The sequence below is a fragment of the Spea bombifrons genome, chromosome 6 (genome assembly GCF_027358695.1).
Source record: "Spea bombifrons isolate aSpeBom1 chromosome 6, aSpeBom1.2.pri, whole genome shotgun sequence".
Lineage (NCBI taxonomy): Eukaryota > Metazoa > Chordata > Amphibia > Anura > Pelobatidae > Spea > Spea bombifrons.
The window spans coordinates 39,110,767-39,134,276 of record NC_071092.1 but is presented as its reverse complement, the minus strand read 5'-3'; the positions used below and the strand labels follow the sequence as shown (position 1 = coordinate 39,134,276).

Here is a 23,510-nt window from a genome sequence, read left to right as displayed (position 1 = left end):
GCGCTTTACAATCAGAGTGGCACAGTTGATACGCAAACTGGCAGGGAATGATAACATCTAGCATGTATTCAACCTTGAAATTACCCCCCCCCACCCCCGAACACAAACATCGACAGCATAATCCAAAAATAATCTGCAAAAATATAAAAAATAATAATAGAGACATTTCCCCTTAAGCTCACAGGCACAATGTTTCTAGGACTAGGCATCTCTGGTTGATGGTTAATAGCTTCTTTGTCATAAAAAAAATAAATAAATAAAAAACAAAACACACACTTTGTGTGGGCTTGCATATTAAGAAATTTCCATCTCTGATCTATAATACGAAGAAGCCGTTCCCATCTTCTATGCATAAAAAAAGGTTAAATTGAAGCTGTATGTCACTGAGCGTTTCTAAGTAAAAGCTCGTTTGGAGAAATACATCCATTTCAACGAGATTTCCTAAAAAGACAGGAAGACTTCAAAATCAATACATCCTGCTGGAGAGAACACGGAAAGAATCACCCCAAATAAAAGGATGCCCAAGGTCATTTTACTTGATCTTGGATTGTAAATTAAAGTTAGACAGATGTAACCCCTCTTTATTGTTCTAAATAAATGCAAACCGTCATATGTTAAGAAGATGAGTGAAAGGAGTTGAGATAACGTCTGAAGGAATGTTTGCCAGAGCTTTCGAGCGCTAGCAGCTTCCCTTAAACCCCCCCATATATTTTCCTAAGTTACGTTCCGTAGCCGGCACCTGTGAGGGAGTTCTGTCTTTTTCTCCAGGTGTTAAAAACGAGTAAAACAAAAAGAACGGACGTTCGCTCTCCCCCACCAGCCTGAACTAAGAAGCTTTAGCTCCAATGCTCTGCTGCTTCCTTCTATTTATTACAGCTATTATAGTCAGTGCATTCTCACCTAGGCTGCCTGTTTCCAGCTGAGCCGTCAGATTGGTACCGGAGTCCTCTTATCGAGATGCTGTTTTGCGCGGAGGCTGTCGCTATTTCTCACATTCTCAGTGTCCCTTTCGCTCGCACTCTCGGTATTACTGCTTGCACCTGAGCCCCCTGCTCCTCCCCCTCCTTCCCCGAAACCTCCTCCTTTTCCTCCCATCCTCTCTCCACCCCCTCTCCCCTGCATAGGCTGATGCAGGAGAGCTCCACATCAGAAAGGTGACTCGGGCTTTCTGTCCCAATCAACAGCACAGCCAATGGCCACAGCCATCTAGAACTGTCACTAGGTAACAGTTGCCAAGACACACACAGAGTAACATTGTGTAAGTGTGTATGTAAAAAATATATATATATATACATACACACATATCATATATCATATATATATATATATATATATATATATATATATATTACATACATACACACAAATATATGTGTTTATATTGTTAATTATTATACACGTCTTAACGCAAATATATGCCTTCACCTTAGCACCCTGGAAGATATGATTCCGTTAGAACATCCGCTTTGTTGCCACAAGTTCTCGAATGCTGAGGTTTAGAAAGCTTTCAGCTGAGACAATTTAACAGGACACAGACTTCGCCTCCGGCTAGCGTGTATTACAGTGAAACAAAAGCCACACAGCACAACTACACTACAAACAACACTAGCTGGAGCCAGTTAGCAGTAATGTGAGCCCTGCTGTCACGGAAGGATGTATTAATTATTAATTAAAATAAAATAGCAGTGCTAAACAGCAAAAAGGGGAAAAAAAAAAAACACAACTTGATGTAGTTTCTAAAAAAAGGAAGATAATATATGGGCTGTCAGTGAGAGAAGGGAAACCTGCAGCTTGGATGTACCGAACACAACGTAATACAGGCAAAAGGCAACTTTGTTACAGCAAATCCTTTACACAAACCCGTCTATTAGTAGGGAGATTTATCGATCTACGCTTCTGCTAGGAGGGTCAAACCCACTTGAAGTCTGGAAAGTGATAAAATAGATATTGTAGCTATAATAGATAAAGGGTTAAGGAGAGCTTGTTTTTTTTTTCTACCAGAGTGTCACACCACTAACTGCAGAGTGCTGCTGTTTCTGTGACACTGAAAGGGTTAAATGTGTCCAAGCAAAAAATAACAGCTAAGAAAATGTATTGTGGAAGCTACATGTTACAGTCATGCGTTGCTGCATACAGAAGAGATAAACTGCTTAATGTCAGATTTTCCCCCCTAGTACAATATTTAAGTTTAAATATAAAATTTAAAAAAAGCCTCCACTTTAATGAAAACCGATCATTCTAAGGAGCTGGCATGGCCATTTGGTGTTAGTATGCAACATTTCCTTTGTGATGAAGCATCATGCTACTGCTTTAACTATTTCTTTATGGCATGAACACACATTGTGTAAATTTAATAACGAAACAAACTGCTAACACAGAACTGTTTCAAAGGCTAACCCACCTACTAAACCAAATGATTTATTCGTAGTGTACTTGGTGGGTGCAAATCGAAATAAAAGGAAACATATTCACTTTGTGTTCTACGGATAAAGCTGATGGGTAAAAAGTCAGGGATCGCCTTTGAAAGCCTGTTTTGGGGTCTGCAGGTTTACCGACTTCAATCGGTTTAGGATATAGATACGTTGAGGCCATTCACTAGATATGTTTCAGAAGGTCTATCTGCACCTAATACTTTTATTGTATTATTGGCCATTAGCTGTGTCTGAGGGTCTCGGTTTCTCCCTCTACTTCCATACATTTGCCGCCTCTCACCCCCTCTTGTATGTATAATGGGAATGTATTGTCCATGATTCCCTTTGTATTCTCTTTTGATGTTTACAGTCAGGCTTTGCTTTTTATCAACAACTTACGTTGCCTTTGAGATGCTGATGCACGCCGTCGTATTAGCATAGCATGATGCATTTTAAATAACCTGTATTGGTTACACCAAATGGCCGTTTACAAAAACAGATGATGGCATACAATGGGGCAGTTAGGGATGCGCAAAACTTTGCACCTCCACAGCAAAAATAGACACGGCTTCTCATTACGCACACGTTAACACATGTGACTGTAGGAGGAAATCGCTACTCAGGTTTTTTTTAATATCAAATGAGAGAAAACATTTGATATTTTTTCCTGACATATTTTTGGGTAAAGCAGGTCGATGAGTGCACCATAGCGAGAGGGGGGGGGGGGACACCTTTCACTTGTTCCTAGTCATAAAGATTTGTGACGATCAATAGATTTTGTTATGGGTCTGTTTTGAGGATTAAGAATGAAAAAAAATGCAAATCAAGATGGAAAGGTACATTAATGAAGGATAGGATGCTGCACCTGGGACTTTGTTTCCACCGCAGCAGATAAAAGTCACGTGTAACCAGCGTTGGCGTGGATCAGGTCAGCTAAACACAATAAACAGAATATGCACTTTTATTGCAAAACAAGCTGAAGCAATAGATGCAGGAAAGTGTTTTCCGTAGCCGCGCAAGGTTAAAAAAAATCTCTGTATAACATTAAAAAAACTAAAAAACATTTCAATCTTAAACTAAGTTACGACATCAGCGACAAGTTTTCAGAAACAAAGGTTCATGGCTTCGCTACTCAACAAGGGCATACTGCTTATGCTTTCATAGAGAACGTCTGTGAACCAGGCCAATCACTAATGGTTCATTTCCAACAGGATTTATTTTCCATAAAACAATTAACAGACAATTACAGTAAGGGAGTCATATATAAATTACAAACCCGATTGCCAAAATTAGGAAACAAATTAATTTACTTCCGGCTGTTCATAAACCACAAAACCCAGCATTCTCAAGTCAATACGACGCTGGAATAACTCGATGAATTAAATAAATATTCTCATCAGATCTGTACACCTCTAACCCTGTTGCCCCTTTTCTCACCCCTGGGTTTATGTTGTATTAAAAGGAACAGTATATTTTACACACAGATGAATTCACCTTCCTACTATGCCAACCAAACATTAACACCCTGATATGAAGTCGAGCCAATACATTTAGTTTAACAGGAACGGGTTTGATATTCTACAGAGGACCAAAATATGTCACTGCGGAATCTTGGAAATATCCAGTTTGTTTAATCGGACTCGCGTGCATTGTTTCAGATTGTTTTAGATGTTTGGAAGGGGTTCTGTGTGGGCAGAAGTCTGGCTTATCAACAGCTCTGCGCTAAACCAACAAGACCATGACCCACAAAGTCACCAAACAGAGCATTTCAGGTGACAGAATCTTGTGTGGTAAATACGCATCACGAGTTTGATCTCAAACAGTGATTTTTTTTCTTAAAGTATTTTATTATATGGTAACATATGATGGCGTTTTTGTTTACAAATTTCCAAGCGATCATTGGCAGTGAGAAAAGTGTAGTTTTGAAGTAAAGGGTTTTTTTTTCCCCAGACAAGATTATTTTTTGAACGTAAAAAAAGTCAAAGTGCGGAATTTATTAAAACTATAAATAAAACCTTCTTATCAACGTCCAACTAAGGTCTGTTCTGAGTAGAAGAATCACTTGGGTCTCTTTCATACACGAAAGAAACAATGAGGGTTTATTGAGAGCCGTTAAATTCATAACCCCAACTTTTACTGGCAGGTTTCCCTTTCAAGGACCAGCAAGTCCATCATACTGAACTGTTAATGTGGAGAGGCGAAATAATTCTTCTTGCCACTACTCACTGTTTGGTAAATTCAGCCTTAACTTCAAGGTAAACCACATAAAACGCAGCAGAAGGAATGACACACAATGCTTTACAGGAAAATGCTATTTTACTACACCGGGCTTGGATTTTTTAGAAAACATCCTTTTCTATAGATGCTACAAGCTGCCTTCTCTGGGTAGCCGGTGCTGTCTGTTACCGACGGTTTCTCACTGTTCCTGAAGTCACTCTGTTTGCCCGTACGAGAGGATCTTATATAGATCATCACTATCAATCCTGTCTGAAAATTAGCACATCTAGCTTATGCCGCCAACGTTTGCCTGCTGATGGGCAGAGATACGCACGGATGTTGCTCAGCTATCGCAAATGATGTTCACCTATGAACAACCGGCAACTTTTATACAAGAAGCCAAACTTTGATTCTTAATGGCTTTTTAAACCTAAACAGTACTATTCTTAATGCATTGCTAAATATTAAATTACCCTAGAAACAGAAATGGACAAGCAGATATTGGTGGGAAGCATAGGGACTCTCTAGCGATCCAGGAGCCCGCTGGCAGAAGTAGAGGAAGAGCTTTAGCCTGGTGGTTCAGGACCAGCAGTCACTATAGAAAAAGCCCCCAACGTGTAGAAGTTATTCAGATACCTGACAAGGCAGTTTCGTGACAACTCCATCCCAAGCCAATAAAGTGACAGCCCCCATTAGCAGAGATAAATATTTTGGCAACAATACAAATTCTCTCATTTACCGCTACATCAAGATTATTTTTTTTTTAAAAAAAAGAAAGCGAACTGGTTGTTTCATACTAAATCTTTTACTTCATAGAGGAGTATTTCGGGTCAGCAGACAGTATTTAAGCAAACAAACTGAAGGTCGGGGTTAAGCCGAGCCAAGAGTGAGGAAGGAGTTTAACTTTCCTTACTTTGCCAAGTTAAAAATTCCCATTAGTATCTACTCAGCATTTGTAGGAAATGCTCCTAATTGCCTGGCCATTTGGCTGTTAATAGAACATGTTTAGCAGTTCCAGCATCTCTTTGGCAGCTCTAAAGCTAATTAATGTGTTCCACGACTAATTCAGTTCTATGAATTCTGTGTATTTCCATTCACAGCTTGGGTGGCTGCTGCTTAACCCTTTTCTGACAGCAAGGTCCTCTATATGTCCCCAAAATAGATAAGTGGCCATAAAAGAAGGCAAGTCACAGGTGTCAATTTGTTTCAACTTAAGAATAATCCTCAGACCGTTCTTCTATACACTGCTGCTTAAACCTTCGTGTCTGCTATGTCCAGGTCAGTTCTATTAAAGGGAAGGGCCATAAATGTGGAAGATTCATATTCTGGTGGGCAAATATGCTAAAGAGATCTATTTTTTTTCTCATTACACCCAAAAATATGTTAGCATTTCTTATATGGAGCCAAAAAGTACCTTGTTACAGTAGATAGAAGTTGTGGCCTCTCCTACATGTAATGTTAGTGTAGGACAGGTAACACAGTAGAGCTCACAGTCTCCATCAGGTGCAATAAGCAGCTGACTATTATAAGGATAGTATACACGGCGTTTTACACAATAAAAGATACTTTGAAACTTGTAAACTGATCCTGATGGAACCCGTCTTTTTTATTATTATTTTTTTTACCCAATACAAACATAGCCCCCTGATGTCCTGCTGCACAATGGACTGGTTACGGGGGAAACTTTGATCTCCCCAACCGGCCTACTTACACTGTGGGGGCTGTGGTAGCTCACGATGCGGAGGGAGCAGCGCCCAAGGTAAATACACCACTGCCCTTATCTATAATTCTCCAATTAATACTTTGAAGATAAAGGAAAGGGTGTGATCTTATTGCTATTATGTTCTATATAAAGCTGAAGTAATGAGTGTAATCCCAAACACAAACACAAGGAGCAGCTAACGAGATGGGCAAAACTCTAATAAATGCAGGAGAACCCTCAGGATCTTGCTACATCAAACAGCTTATCATCATATGTCGCAATAGGGTGACTCATCCAGGGCCACATTAATAAGTGGGCAAAGTGGGGACAAGCCCAGGGCCCACTGGCCTTTACACGGACTCGAGTGGGTCCATGGGACCCGGGCGCCACCGACGTGTTCTTTTGGGATAGATTCATGGAGAAAAAGAAGAGTTTCTGCTTCTCTTTCTCCATGAATCTATCTGCATTATTCTGGTCACAGGTACAGTCTCCCCCCTAGGACCCACCAGAGCCTTGAATCGGCCCAGAACCCATCACTGCATTTTTAAATACATCAGATGCCCCCAGGAGCCACCCTGCGGGGGGGTCTCTTCTTCTATCCTCGAAAACATTACATCCTAAGGCTTAAGATGCCCTAGCAATGTTCGTTCTTCTTTTTGCACTAATAAATTTATAAATAGTGTGTGTGTGACTTTTTTGCTTATGACATCATATCCTGGCAGCCCACCTTAGAACGACGCACAGAGAAAGATAACAGTACTGAATAGATATTACAAGAGCTGTGGCTGTTTGAAACACATCAGCGTAATGACAATGGGAGATTTCTGATCTGGGGCAGACCAGGAGCAATATGTCAACAGTAAAGCCATGCAAGGACTACCACCTCTCCACATCTGTAGGGTCAACATCTTTCCTACTAGCTGTCAATCTGAAAACAATTATAAATAGAGACTGCTGGGTTCTTAGAAATACATTATCCATGCTTCAGATCCCATTCTATTCCATCTATTTAAAGCATACCTATTCAAGTAGAATTTAGTAAATTGCAAAAGAGACAAGTCACCAGCTTAATTGGGTGCGTTTCTAACAGGCAAGCAGAGAAATAAAATACATACATAAAAAGGTGCATGAATAGGTTTGACCTTAAAACGTAATCTGTGCAACCACCGAAAAAAAAACGTGCAGCAGACGGCTTCCAACATAATTTACCTTTGCACAGACATAATAGATTGCTTACTATGCAACTAAATGGATATGATGCTTATTCAAGGAAATTATAAACGATCCAAACCATATAGCTTAAAGCTGTACAGCCATTATCTAAATGTTACAGGGAGAAATGGCAGGTTTCAGTTTGCACCTGGGAGGTGTACCTTGACATTTTAATCGTACACAACCGCAGCTATATAATAATCAGCCACTTCTACATTTCCCGTGCAGGGATGAAAAGCAAGAACAACAAGGGAATTCAACGATTAATCGAAGTGAATTTAATGGAGCCGTTTCACTTATCTATAGTATCTATCGCTAAACTGCACCGGTACCAGGACTAGTAAATTCTGATTCCCGAAGCTTATCCAACCCTTACTTGGGCTCGAGTGCCAATTTCAGAATAAAACAGATACTGTTATGATGCGTGTATATCTTGCGTACATTACACATACAAGCACAATAACCATAAAAGCGTGCGTATTAAAAACACTCGCTGGATTTAAACTAAAGCTGTGGGATAACTTTGCATTTTGGTCAATTCTATTTTCTTTTACAAGGTATAATATACCCCATTCTCAATGTGCGAGTATTATGCAGGGGATTTTCATAGTAAATATGAAGCAGAATAGGACAATGCACATTATAAGTATATGTGGCCACAAAACTTCGCATACCCTTATATACCAACCAACTTTACTTAACATAGGGTTAACTCTTCTGCATGAAGCAGCACCACCCACCATTCTGTTGCCAAGCAACCCCATCATGTCTCACTTGCTTTTCCTCCATAGTATCAAAGAACTGGAAACCAGCACTCTCCGTGAATCTGTTCGCTCCTTAACACAGCTTAAAGGCGAGACATGAATCACACGCTCAGCATTTATAGGGTTAACATGTAGATGGAAAGATCGGGGAACCTGAAGATGTCTGTAGGAAGGAGGATGCCCTTCAAAGCCTAAGCGTGAAATAAGCATTGGTCCTGTACAAGTTAAATTACCTATTCTATTACAGTGTTTTTATACTTAAAAAGAACAGGCTATTACTTCCCAACTCCATTAGACGGTATGACATTTACACAGCTATCAATAGACTCCTACACGGCTCGCTCCTAAATATTAAATGAAGACGGGCTAATTGGATCTGAATACACACCAAAACCACGGGTCAAAAGAAATGGCTACACATTGATAGACAGCTAAAGACAAGTACGAACCAGAAAGAAAGGACAACTGGTAGGACCCCCGTGTTTAAAGGGGGTCTGAATTGTTTTAACGGGAATTACCCTGACAAAAAGCCTTGGATCCGAAAATCACTAGTTAGTAAGCATTTTATACATCATGCTTTTTAATGAGAACAGCTAATCATTGTATTTGGTCTTCCACACTTTTTTTTACTGCTTTATGGTATTCTTTGGAACATGCAGAACAGCAGCATTGTACAGCGCTGCGGCATATGGCGGCGCTATATAAATTTTTTTTTGAGGTAGTAACAGTCACAATCTCCAGCAGCCTCATAAAAAAATTAAAACAGAATCCCCCGCTTCCAAAATATTCCTCAAAGGCAATGACAAGGTAACCGTTGAACATATCACTGGTATATAAAAGAAAAACACTGTATCGAGAAAATGGTTTAAATTACATCGCTAGTCTATATAGGTAGCTTTTTATTTTATTTTTTTTTGGAGCGACTATATGACTCGTTTACGATCACTGCTCGTCCCCAGAGATAATTTGGCCACCTTACGCACTAACTATATCTAAGAATAATATCTATCAACGCAGGAATTAAAAAATCTATTTGTTTAATCTGCCACAATATATATATATATATATATATATATATATATATATATATATATATATATATATATATATATATATATAATTCAAATGTAGTATCTCAATGTGATTAAATTACAAGAACTCTAAAAATGCACATTCATTCCAAAGGCTTCACTAACTACGGATCTGTTAATCATAGACAGACACATAGATGGCAGAACAGAACCAACGCACTGAACTCGCCTGCCCTTTCTGAATCACTTTGTACTTATTTACTTGTCTGTAACCTTACGACTATTGCTTTTTACGCGCTGCTGTGTCCGTTTGGTGAATGGTGACTAAGGGTGCCCTTTAAGTTGTTGTGCAGCGAGACTTTTTGTTATCCTAACTTCTGATAGTAATAGCAAAACATTTATAATTTATAACATTTATAATTTGTGCCATTTACTCCACAGTCACGCCAATAATGTCAAAATGATGCTCTAGACCTCTTGGCAGATGCTTTATTGACCTTGAACGCGGGTATGTAAGGACTCAAGCGGTTTCCATTTTTCATGTTCCAATTTAGTTTGAGAAACGGGACAACGTCAAGGATTCTGTGTTAGACATTTGTCTAAAATAAAGTGGTACAGACTGGGAACAGTCAATACCAAAAATATATAACCAAACTGGTGCAAAACATGTACCAAAATAACTGAAGAGCCTGCAGTGCCGCTCCAGGAAAGGATCATCCATATCCACGTTCTCACCGCCTCTTACCAACAGAGAGGTTTGCGCCAAGATGTTTGGTCTCCGTCATTGAACACTTCATGATGCCTGTATACATTATGATGTATTTACAATACGCATCATCCTATCATCATGTTTCTTAGTAGCTGTTAAAAATACTTTACTTGCATAAGATAACTTTTTTTTTTCCAGTTAATGTTCCATAAATATAGAGCTTGCGGGCAAAGAATAATCTGCGTAGGGTTCGGAAATTGATCTTCTGGCAACAAGTCCAAATTCTTTAAGGTTCAGGTATGGTGGCCGACCATTGCCTTTTGGAATGCTGCCATATAAATGAGTTAGAAGAACAGTAAGGTATGGAGAATGCCAATGCTTTTAGACAGTGGCTCTTAATATTATTTTTAGCTCATCAGTTGCCATAACAATAAAGAAATATCAAAGTTGTTATGGCAACTGGAATTTTTGAAAGCAGTCAAATAAGACGTGAAGGAACCTTCAGATGGTTTGAAATGAAACATCTGATTCAGGAGCGGCAGCGTTTACCATTTAGGAGAAGCACACAGGTGAAGTATGTAGGAGGTGGGAGATGCCAAAGCTTCAATAAGCCAGCTGCACACTTACCGACAACCAAGGAGAAATATGAAAATAGGCTATTTTGAATAATTAGTCTCCTTAATAGAAAATAATACATTTCACATGTTAAAATATTTAGAAAACCAAATCACCTTAAATCGCTTAAAGGGAATAACTTTTTTTTTTTTTTTTTTTTTTTTTAAAGAAAAGGGAATAACATGGCTTGACGTGTACCCAGAACATTTTTCAGCGTATAAATACACGCCGTATATTCCGTGAAGGCTAGTGCTGAGTATACGGCAGTGTGTACGTTGTCGGCAGCAGGTAGGCAGGTAAAAATACCGTTATAGCTTCAGGGCACGATGCCCATTTTTATTAGATATGCTGTCTGTACAATGGACATTTTAAAGTATGCTAGCTGATGGAGAGATGTTCCTTCTTATATACAAAACCAATGACATGGTAGAAAGGACAACATTTTTGTTAGAACGCAATTTCTAAATACGATTCTACCATTTCTAATTAATGGTGTAGAATTGTGTTTAAGCTTTCCAGGTCTGGGCGTTTGAACAAATTTTGACCTGGTGAGCCTAGCTCTGCCACCTTAACAGTCAACTTTTTGCAACAGTTAGTTGCCCATTAGTCAATTCACCTGAAAACTCACAGTTTAGTGAACAGGCCCGGTGTTAGTCAGGAGCTACCTTCCAAAAGCACACCTAGTCAAAATGTCTGAGAACGCCATGAAACCTGTTATTAATTGCTATACCATCCACTTATGTTGAATAAAACGTTTGTTGAAACTGGCATCATTGTGAACCCAACAAAAAACCCATACTACTTAATGTTGCTTTTTAAATGTATAATGGGGAAATTACGGTTTTAATGACATATTACCTTGCATACCTACCTGTAATTTATGCTCTAATTAATTGCCTACATCAATTACCTTAGTACAGTTTTAACACTGATTATAGAAAGAGAAAGGAAACCTCAGCTGACTCAGACTATGGTGCACATACTGCAATTTTAATGGAAAAATACCAGACTTCAGAGCTACGAGATGTTGTCTTTTGCTATACAGAGGGCATTTAGCGTTTAATAGTTTTACATACAGCGAGCCTGGCAAGGTTGCATTGGAGCTGAGAAGTTGCCATACATTGCTTGGTTTTCAATAATTTTCCCTTTCAAACTTAAAGGGGAAAAAAAAAAGAAATGAAAATGTTCATCGTAAGAGCATATTTCCAAGGTTTAGGCTATTACCGATTGAGTGTGGTGGGGGCATAACGGCACACATACCTACATTGTAATGACAACACATACCTACGTTATAACACAAACCTATATTATAACACACACATTAAAAACACATAGCTACATTGTAACAACACAACACATACCTACATTAAAACACAAACCTACATTGTTGGCGACTGCTAAGTAGCTATAACCGCTTTAGTTTGCAATGCAGCGCCCCCCGAATATGTCTTTCTCAGCTAGTCTCATCTGGAGTAACCCCATTCTATTAGGCACTTGTATCCAGAAAACAGACAAGGTGCTGCTTCGAAACGGAGGAAAGCCGTAATTAATCAGGGTCCGGCTTCTCAAGAAACCTCGTGACCTTCTCTGTCCCTCTCTCCTCTGCTTCCTCACAGACACATTGAATTATGAGGAAATCACAGCACAATGCATGTGGCGACACAACCTGTAGTAAAAAGGACCTTGGCTTGCCGTATATAGAAGAGAAAAAAGTAACTCTATGATGACCAGAACCTGCAAAGCTTACACTCAAAAGGTACAAACAGCAAGCATTCTCTGAAAGGGAAATGTTCAGCCACGGCATGTTAAAAGTGAATGATGTTTTAAACTGATCCGCACGCATCCAACCCATCTTCCGTTTCCACCAGTTTTCTGTCTTTGCAATAATCAATACTTCACACCGGCAGCCGCTCTCTACAAAAACATTTACCAGGATGGCATATTTGACTCTGTGGTTTATTTGTCACTGTAGTACAGAGTGATAGGGGCTTCACAATATACAGGATCAGGGGGAAACGACATAATTGTGCTCCCCATTAGCACAATGCCTTATTTAAAATAATGCACACTTTACTCTTGTTTGTCTGACACCGAGTTGCTTGTTTGTTGTCTTAACAAAACACTAAGAGGCAAAAGAGCAGATGAATGTCAAACTCTATTTCTTCGCCGGGTGATTACTCCTATGAGACGGATATGCTTTTTGTTGCCTGCGCTTTGCAGTAAAAAAGGCTTATGTGTATGGATTAAAGCATTACAATAAGTCAAAGACATCTAACATTCTCCTAAAGATGTCCACGCCATCACAATTTGCATATATTACATCTAAAGTGATAGTAACTGGTAGGAATCGGATGCTTAATATGTTCCTGAGTCATCTGGGTGCCCGTATCTCGTTAATCAAAGTGAAAGCTGCTTTTAGAAGAAAAAAAAAAACACTTTTGCTTTTCGAATTTATACATACAGGGGGAACACTAGTTAGACAGACAGTGTTTCAGACAGCAGATCTTCGTATGGGATAAAGGGCTGATTTTTTTCCGTCTCTACAACGCAGCTAAACATCCTTGTATGCGTCTTAGTACACATCAGATCTGTGCCCAGGACTTTAGCGAGCAAGTGGGGAGCCCACACAAAGGTTGCTTTTAGTTCCTTACCCTGACAGTATGGCCTCCTCGTGTCTGCGTTTCTCTGGGTTAATACTTGGAGAAAACTATCCATTGTGGACTGTTTTTTATCCCACTTTTGGGTATTTAAACTTCTGGGCTGTTTCAGGTACTGTTCCCAAGGGGCTGAAACCCCCCACATATCTCACAAACTACTGAGCACTAAATGAACTGTAAATACGTTTTAATGGGAAATGATGATTAGAAGTGACCAGAAATTATTAAATGCATCCCTCAGCCAGCCAAATGACAAAACCTTTTCAGACATATTTGTTTATAGGTTATCAATAATAAACATTAAAATACACGTTTCAGGAAAAAAGAAAAAAAAAAAAACAAGTAAAAAGATCCTTACTTTTGCGAAGAGCATTTTATACTTTTCAAGCAATTCCTGGTTCTCGTGACAGCCTGCAAGTAACTGCCACACCTCGGCCCTCAACGCGTCGGGTATCCCTCTTTTCACCAGGGATGACAGTCCTTTTGGCCTTACGCTCAGGTTGCTGTTCCTAGAAGAAGGGCGAGAAGTTTTCAGCTCAAACACTGGGTTGAAAAATATAAGACTGCAAAGAATTATATATGAGAAGCCAGGTGAGGGATTCTACTCTAAAATATTTTCGCTTAGAACTGTATTTTTAATACTAATGCTTAGTTAAGCGCCCCCCACCCAGCCATCATACGTACTTTGATGCATATGATAACTGGGTGGTCCCTCAAGATTCCTCTGGCATCCCCCTCGCACACACATTCTGCAGAATCCCCCCATATGTATTTGCCCTTTTTCGTCAACATATTCCCCCCTCCCCCGTGCTGAGCAGGAGATGTACGCGGCCGAACACATCTCTTCTCCATTCGACTCGGATTTGGATCCCTGCGCTCAGAAATCGCTCATTTATTTTAAGATTGTTTGTTTTAAGCAGCTAATTAGTGGCAGGATTTGCTGGGCCGCGGAGGATGGCGGCAGCTCGTACCTCAGAGAAGGGCTTATTCTTGTTTGGGGAGACCGTGTATTAAAGGTTTTGTCTCCTCGCACACTTACTGCCAAATAAGCGTCAGTGAGCAGTTTGACCAACTAAAACTTCTCAGAAACCGACTTCTCAAACGTCTTTTGCTATGTAAGTTTAAACCCTTGTAGAAGAAAAAGCAATCCCAACGTGTATTTGCACCTTGAGCAATTTCCCCCTCTACCTGCGTAGAGATCTTTAAATAAACCCCAGGGCTACCCCAAGTGCGTTTGTACCTAAGCAGCACCAGAACGCGTCGTAATGGTTTTATAAATCATACTGACACTTCATTTCGCAGCAGGCAAAGCAAACTGAAAGTTTGCACCTACACACAAAAGAAAAAGAAAAAAGTTGCCATCTAAGCCAAAGGCCGAGCCGGACTGAGCCAACAAACAAGGATACTGGGTGCCTTTGCGTCTAAATATGCCAGCATAGGGGGGACAAAGAGCTTAACATAAATGGGGGTATAGCTGTATGGTTGATAAGCGGCAGTGGGATTTGTAATGCTTTTTTGTGTGGTTATTGTTGTATATCAGTGGTGTCCAACATGCTCAGCTTAGGACCTAGACGAGCAGTATGGGAGATGTAGACCTGCAGCAGCTGGAGGGCCGCAGGTTGGACACCCCTGTTGTATATTATGGTTTGTTATATTACTGTATTGAGGGAGGTTAATATAAATGCTAATAATAGGTGACAAATAATACAGCATCCAAAACGATATTAAGTGCAAATAATACAAGAACTTCAGTGAACCCTAAAGAGACGAGATCAGCTCCCCGTCATCCAGTAACTCTTCTCCAAGCGTGTGGAATCGGACAGACGACACGCTGAAACATTAAAAAGAAGCAATAGCGTCTGCTTAATAACTTCTGGGTTTTACCGCTCCCCTCATCAGTATGAGATTCAATGCAAAAGTACAAAGGCCACAAATAAAATCCACTTCCCGTATGTGCCAACGGTAACTAAAAATGAATATGTCAAAACGTAATCCAAAATGTTTGTCAATCTTTGTATAATGCATTTCAGCGAGTACATGGATAAGAGAACCATGTCATTGCGCAAGTGTAGTAAGCAGCTATACCGATGCTTCTTTGGTGGCTACCTCTCCGTTAATCCTAATCAAAAGATCAAGTGAAACAAAAGCCGACTTCAATAGATATAAGAATTAATTTCACAAGCCAGAGGCTCTGTCTCGCTTCAATTAACAGTGCAATTTGTTCAGCGTGTTAATCCATTTTGGCACAAAAAATAGGCTAAGCACTTCTCAAATCAAATTCCTATTTGAAATTGCAGTAAGCTGAACTAAAAAAAAATGAAGGGCAAATAATACAGAAACATATATACATTTAGTGTGACTGCTTCCCGGGCAGCATGTCCGATGTCAGCCTTATTATTCCCCCCCAATGGCAGAGATTTTCTCCTCTTTTCATGATTTAAGTAGCGAACACGTTCTGGGTTTGGGTATAATAGGGCAGTAAGCCTAACATTCACAATGAGAAAACGTATTAAAGCTATACAGGATATTTTTTATGCGACTATATCATTAGTAGGAGTTAATATAGGTTTATGAGAAACAGGTCATGTGACTAACTTACTCCCTTTTTGAGCCACAATATAGACCAAGCAGATACATTAAATGTGCTTTTGTACATGACACCACGGAGCATTATTATCATTTATTGTTTTATATAGCGCCATCAAATTCCGTAGCGCTGTAACATATTAGCTTGCGTTATAAATTAAAGCACACAGGACTGGGAGAATGTATTTGTACTATTAGCAGAACAGTTTCTTGTTCCAAAAATTTTTCACCGGAATAACCCAAGGGTCTGCCCGTGGAGCGTTAGTTTAATTAATCAATAATCTTGATCGACGTAATTGAAAGTCTTAACTCAATTTTTGCAGATTACATAATTTTATGCAAGATAATAAAATCAGAAATGTATGCCATCTCCCTACAGAGGGATTTAGGCAGCATAAGAGCTTTTAAAATTGCAGAGAGGTTTCAACATAAAAATGCAAAACTATGCATTTGGGGAAGGAAAAAATAAACATGTTAATTATAAGTTGAATGGCTGCTTACTGGGGAACGGCACAGTGCAGAATGATGTGAGAGATCACGTTAATATACCTTCCAGAAGTGCACAATCTCAGGCGGTTGCTCCAGAAGTAAGCAGGTTGTATTAAAAGGTGAATGAGTGTATGGGATGAGGACATAATATCGTCTCTTTAAATACTACCGGTAAGGCCACAGCTTGAATATGCAGAACAGTTTTGTGCAGCAGTTCTTAAAAGGGCATTATGGATCGCCTGACGCCCAGGACATGCAGTTCTGGGCGCCGGGCGAGTTTTTTTTTTTCTTTTTCATTTAGCCCTGCGTCGGATAAGCAGCAGGGTTAGGCTCCAGATTCCCCGCAGCGCTATAGGGGTTCTGGATCCTTCTCTTATCTGCGCAATGCGTGTAGACAGCCTCCCCTGCCGGCACTTCCGCTGGGGCTTCTATAAACGGAGCACCAGCGTCACATAACCTTCCGGGGCCCCAGTAGCAGCGCAGTATCCTCCTTTCTGGAAGCCAGTGGGTGCAGACAACCTCCGCTGCCGGTACTTTTCCATCATAGAAGCCCCGGAGGAAGTGCTGGCAGTGGAGATTGTCTGCGCCCATCACGCAGACATCCACTGGCCGGCCCCGCTAGACACTAGGGAGTCTGGGGGTGCATTGGTAATTCGGGGGGGCGGCATTTATAGGCGGCATAAGGCATATGGGGGCAGAATGGCATATCGGTGGGGCAGAGTGGCATATCTATAAGGCGCATTATGAATTAATGGGGGACCCTAAAATGGCTACTGGATCTCCAAATTTCTGTTTCTATATAACATATGCTGACTACTGCATAATAGATACCAGAAATATTAAAATACATGTATTCCTGTTCATTAGATAAAATACCGCTTTACCATTCTATTAAAGTGTATTTTTTCTTTAAAATGGCATCAAACTTTAAGGGGGCAGCCTATAAATCGAGCCAATATGGTAATTACTGTTTAAAAGTATTATGAAAGACATTACAAAGACCTGTCTGAGGATCTTCTCATTACTAGAATCCCTATAAGGTTAGAGTAACTGTGTGTTAAGCAAAGGTTTTGCTTTTTTGTAACAGTTAGGGCAGTTAAGATGTGGAATGCTCTGCCAAACTTTTTTTTTTGCAGATTCAGTTAGTACTTGCAAGCAGCTAGGATACCCTTCTTGTGAACACAAGCGTTATTAATACAGCTATAACAATTTAACATCAGTTTATGTAATGTTTATGCATAGAAAATCTGATTGCCTTTGGAGTCAAGACACTTTTTTTTTGCTTTCCGGATCAAGAGATGCGGGCACTCACGAGGGGTGAACTCTATGGACTTTTTAAACCTATGTAACCTGTATTCATGTCAACAAGATAAGTAAAAATAACTTCATTCATAATGTTGTGTAAATGAATAAGCCAGTTCTCTTACCATTTGTTGAGTAACTGACCCCAGCAAGCTAGAATATTCTCAGGACAGTCTTTTGATACATCCCCAGTTCCACTCCAAAGTTCACTGTCACTCTCTAAACATGGATAGACATAATAATGTTTTAGGATTTTTTTGTAAGTGAATGTTCATGTACAGTAGTTACCAAACTATACACTGCGGATCATATAAAAACCGTTCTTTACAGATGGGGTAGTCTTAGTCTCTTGACTACCAACAGCCCCATTTATAGCCATCATAGTCTGAGTATAGATGTAGGCAACCTGAAGATGAACTACACCTTCCGGGCAGCTTTTTTTGCTGCTTCTGGAAGCTGTAATTCATCAAAAGGTGGAGAGTCACTGTATTAGTGTAACAACCATGACAGGTAGAACATTTAGAACTGATATTTAACAGCCATTTATGCACATTAAGTAGCAGCAAGCTCATGACCCTCTGAGCATTCTCCGGTAAACTCCATTAACCCAGTAGTCGTAAATGCTAGTTGTAGTCCAAAAAATTCAAAGGCCCATGTTCTGGCCCCTCTATATTAAGACCTTGTGAAAAGTACAGTCTTGATTATTCTACGTATTTCTCACCTTCCTCTGGTTCCTCCTCATCCTGTGGAGTCGGTAAACCCCCAGGACTCGTGGGGCTGTTTGGTGTCTCCTCTGATTCCGACTGACGATGCAAACTCAGGACTTCATACATTGAATCACCACCACCACCTTTGCTTCCAGCCTATACAGAAAGGAAAGGTTATAGCGGATAAGTGGTGTTTAAAAGGTACAAAAAAAATCTCATATCGATAAATAAAGGAGAGAACAGAATGACTTTATTGGTGGGTAAGCAGCCTTAATATGAAATATGTTCTACCACATAGTCATAGCCATAATCCCAACCAACAATTGCTTTACAGGATGTTCATAACAGAAATTCTAAATTTATTAACTGAATGGATACTAGCCGACTACCTCTGATTAATTGTATCATTAAACAAAATGTAACTGCAGCGGTTACAAGTTTAAGAAATAATTCATAATGTTAAAAATGATTTGTTGCCAAATAGGCCACAGATGTGACGGATGTTACTGAATCCTCCCTCTTATTTTAGGTTTCTTTAGGTCTCACAAGCATTAATTAATGTGTCTGTCACATGCGCCACAGCACAAACACACTCCCAAACCATACCGCAATAACCGAGAGCATGACAAAAAGCACTGAAAAGGCTCATTCGTACTCATGTTTTATAGAGGTGCACTATGGGAAGGTTGAATAAATAAAATTAGTGATTACAGAGTTCTTGCATTCAGTCACTGCATACCAAACTACAGACCAGTGACTAAAACAGTCCAACCTGGAATTTATTAATCACAGGGCGGCTCATAGCAGTCCAGGGTTGTTTCACATAGAGACACCGCTGACGATAATGGGAATTTGGTAGAAAAAACCTGTATACAGGTGGTCCGAGTCCCTTATGGGGTGCGGCTGCTCCGTTAAACACATGAATGCTAAGGGACCAAGCTGAGCGCAGCTGGCTACACAGGTCAAACTGGGCTACAGGCAATTGTAGTGATAATTCTGAGATTGTGACAAATTTTGTCCATGTGGAACATCTCAGGCCCAGATTAGCAGGGTAATAATTTAAAACCATTCCAATTACTTTTTCACAAAAATAAGCCTTTCAAAAAGTGCACAGTAAAACCTATTATAGTTTACGTTATTAGGAAACAATTGACACTTGAATGACAAGCAAATTATCTATTTGTGCACTAAACACATTCTCCAGAATTATTACCCCCAAATAACTATTTTTTAACCACCATAACCTAAAAAGCAAAGAACAATATAAAAAATGTAGCAGGGAAGGAAATGTAAATCATTAACCACTGCATCACCACTCTCATTAGTACCGGTATCGGTATAATCGCCGTATTGTACACCAGTGATTTTTAACCAGTCCTCAAAGCCAACCAAGGGTCAAGGATTTTAGGATTAACAATTACATCCAGAAAAGCTGGACTGCTACCGGTCCATAGAAATATTTATTGGATTTCTAAAGCGCCTCCATATTAATGACAATGTTGAGATCCACCAGTATCAAATTATTGAGATCCACCAGTATCAAATTATTGAGATCCACCAGTATCAAATTATTGAGATCCACCAGTATCAAATTATTGAGATCCACCAGTATCAAATTATTTTGAGGTTACAGGAGGAGGTTACAAATATTTCATATACTTTTTAGAGGCTGTTTTTTGTAATTAATTATATCTTTAGGGCTACAAAGTACACTACCATTGAGGATGAAAACCTTTGTGCACACATGAAAATAAGATAATTCAAAAGAGAAAAGGGAACCGGTGAGTCATTGTACAACAGGTCACCAGCCTAGGGATCGTTTTAAAAAGTGACAGCAAATCCCTTTCAGATTATGAATCGCAACTAGATTCAAACTGTGTTCACTTGAACATGAGACATTAAAGCCGTAGCGGTTTCATTTACATCAAACAGAGAGGTGCATGAAAGGCATCCGGTATCGTGTAGGTCGTTTCAATTCACAAACATTATCATTCACCTCACCACATACCTGCTTGAGTTTCAAGAAAAAGGTCTCCGTGAAGGTTTTTCTGCTAAAGTACCAAAAACGTTCGTTTGTGGGGTATACCCGCACAACCGTCTCCAGAAGGAACCGAACTGGCTCCACCACCTCGGTGACCACCATGTCCACAGCGACTGTCATGAACACACGTTTATCTAGGAGATGTCAGTAAAGGGTGTATAAGCAGTCTACTTAGATCCACGACTAATTTACAATACAATGTCACAATATCTTTTTATTTATTCGCTTAGATGATTTGCAATCCTGCCAAAGGCTGTGGCCAATATAGAATACGTTCTATGGTGCAGCACAAAACTGCAGCCATGTATCTGAAGATACAAGCAACCATGGGTAGTTTTCTCTCTAAAATGGAGTGGCCAGTTTCTCCTCCGATTAGTCTTTAAACACAAACAATATGCGTTGAGTATAGGCCATTGCACATAGACCACAGCTGAATGGTTATTTCTAAAAGGAATGGTACCTCTGGGTGTTTCCTCATTGAGCGCTTGGAAGGTTAGAACATTAGGGTTCCACATTCCAGTTATCACATATGCTTTTCCATCACTACTCTTCCCCATGGACTCCTACAAGAAAGCAAAGGAAAAGTAAAGCTTCCAAACAGAAAGGTTAATGAGCCCTACAGAATGATCTTTGTTGTGTAATTCCAGGGCATATGGAAGAACAAACACAGCCTATTTGCAAACTCTGATTAATGAGTGTAACGCAATACAGTCTTGTGCTACACATTACTTTTGTTACTTTGTGCGTTCTTAGCTTTAAGGTGACAACTTCCATTGATGAACACTCCCCAAGATATCTGCCATTTCATGTTGTGATCTTGTTCATACCTAGAATTCTGCCAGTCGTATTGGCTCTAAAAGATGAACTTTAGTTGTTACTGTAAGACCCAATTCCTATTCTAACACATCTGGTGGCACTACTATCTGATGCCAGTTCAACATATATGTTAAGTGGGGGGAGTACCTTGATCCATGTATTACACTTTTTTATTACCAGGTTCCAATGAATATTAAATATAATTATAAAAAAATGTATAGCATTTGATGGCATGGTTCAGTTTAATTATAAGCAGGTATGCATGAGCATTATTACAGCATTCATTAGGATTAACATCCTTAGGGAGACAGATTGTTATATATTAAAACACACAAAAATGTAGACAATGAGAACAGCTGGGTAAAAAGGACACAAAGCGAATGCCATTACCATGTCCAGGAGATGCATGTCACTGTTCTTCACGTTTCTGCCTGGGCTAAGCAGCATCCCGAAGCATCTACAAGCACAAGCAAAAAAAAACGACATTATACGCTAATTGTAAGATTTATTACAGGTAATTTGGAATGTGGAAGCAGGCTAAAGTCTCAAATTAAAGCAAGACAGATATTTTATCTGCACGGCAATGCTTACAGAAGAACAACCATTTAGGTAAATAATGGCAATGATTTATTCCTGCATTAAAATACCATAGATCAGTAACTATGAGACCAGAGCAAACTCCCCTTCGCAGATTAATATGATTAAATAATGTCGGTTAAATAACCCAATGTGTGCTAGAAGAGAAGTGTCAGAGTAAATTGCAATCAATATAAGCGTATATTTATAAGATTGCTTCTAAATCTCCGGCTTACCAAACATACTGGATAAATATATCACGGGCAGGCTTGCTAGCGGCACCAAAGCAATATTCTACCACATACTGGTAGTAATTAATGTTTCCAAAATAAAAGAAATACATTCAAAGTATTTACATATTTCTCTTTTTTGCAGGCAAAAGAGTGTGACTAACAAAAAAGTATGGTGGCAGTCCCCCTATATTATCCTATGGTTGAAAGTCATAAATTAGTAACAGTCGTCACAAAACGTCCCATAAATAGAACCTTTATAATTTTTGTTTCACACAAGTGCTCTCCAACTTCTGATCCTCTGGCGTATGAGAAGCTGTTTCTCATAAACTGAAAGCTTTATGTGGTAAATGGCACCGAGCCCCATTCCCCACCACCCAGCTAAACGCTGCGCAAAAGATGAGTTTGTGTGTCAGGAAAGTGCTCCAAATAATTTCAAAGGGAGCAGCTTCTTGCCACTGAATGGCTCGCTACTCTGTGAGAACACTAAAAGCCACATCTAAAATAAGTATTGTGAGGAAGAATGAAGGTTGCGGAACGTTCTGTTAAGGAAAGTTAAAGGACACTTTCTTTTTCGGCTTGTTTGAGTCTAAACTGAATTAGAGGGGTAATTAAATTGTTGATCGTAAAATGCAGCAACGAAATTCATCTTTTTAAACTGTAATAAAAATGATTCTGCTGAAGAGGATTCAGTGGGGGGGTTAGAGGGGATACTGACCTGAAATGAGCAAAACATATTCTGCTACAATGTCATGAAATGCTCAATATTTCTATTTAATGATGTCAACAGGCATATTAAACTGTCATACAAATGTGATTTTTATACTAAAAACACAAAGTACACAACAAGTTATTTATCCGAAGTCTCCTGTTTATTTTTATTTTACAGTCGCAGTACGAACCCGCAGGGGTTCAAGTACCGAGTTGCTACAGGGAGCCAAACACAGAGGAAATTGAATTTAATTCTCTACACAACATCACCACCTGCTGGATTCCCAACACGGGAAAAGCCTTCACACCTGTCATAGGGACAATCCATATTTATCATATGTTAGGTGTTCAATTATTATCAAAAACATTTAACTGCCTAAAAACTCAAAAGTGAACTTCTAGAAATGTGCTTATTATAGTCCTCCTAATGACGGCTTAAAGCATAGGTTATAGGTAATATTAGCATTTTTCTAAGTATCGATACCCAATATGTAAAAATGCTGTATTTTTTTTCTCTTGATAAAGTAGATGGGCTGATTTAAACACAATTACTTATATTATGTGTATAACTGAGACTGATTCCCAATGGGGTGCGTATAAATACAATCTGAACGGGTCTGGCGGTAATAAAACAACCAAATTCTTTCAAGGACCTCAGCCTGTAAATTGTCAGACTGCTCGCGATTATGAGAGTTACACAAACGTCCATTAAATACTATGTTTAGCTTTTTTAA

General features: G+C 39.4%; 1 protein-coding gene across 4 annotated transcripts in view; it reads right to left on the bottom strand.

Annotated features, from left to right (window-relative positions):
- The window catches only part of RABGAP1L (RAB GTPase activating protein 1 like), a 115,709-nt gene that overhangs the window by 77,539 nt on the left and 14,660 nt on the right, over positions 1 to 23,510 (bottom strand). For all 4 annotated transcript variants that reach the window (XM_053468584.1, XM_053468582.1, XM_053468583.1 and 1 more), the window contains exons 9-14: positions 21,650 to 21,716; positions 20,904 to 21,006; positions 20,411 to 20,577; positions 18,417 to 18,558; positions 17,821 to 17,914; positions 13,677 to 13,827 (exon numbers count right to left, since the gene is read on the bottom strand). In XM_053468584.1, coding sequence (XP_053324559.1) covers positions 13,677 to 13,827; positions 17,821 to 17,914; positions 18,417 to 18,558; positions 20,411 to 20,577; positions 20,904 to 21,006; positions 21,650 to 21,716 — 724 coding nt within the window. The remainder of the gene's footprint in view (positions 1 to 13,676; positions 13,828 to 17,820; positions 17,915 to 18,416; positions 18,559 to 20,410; positions 20,578 to 20,903; positions 21,007 to 21,649; positions 21,717 to 23,510) is intronic.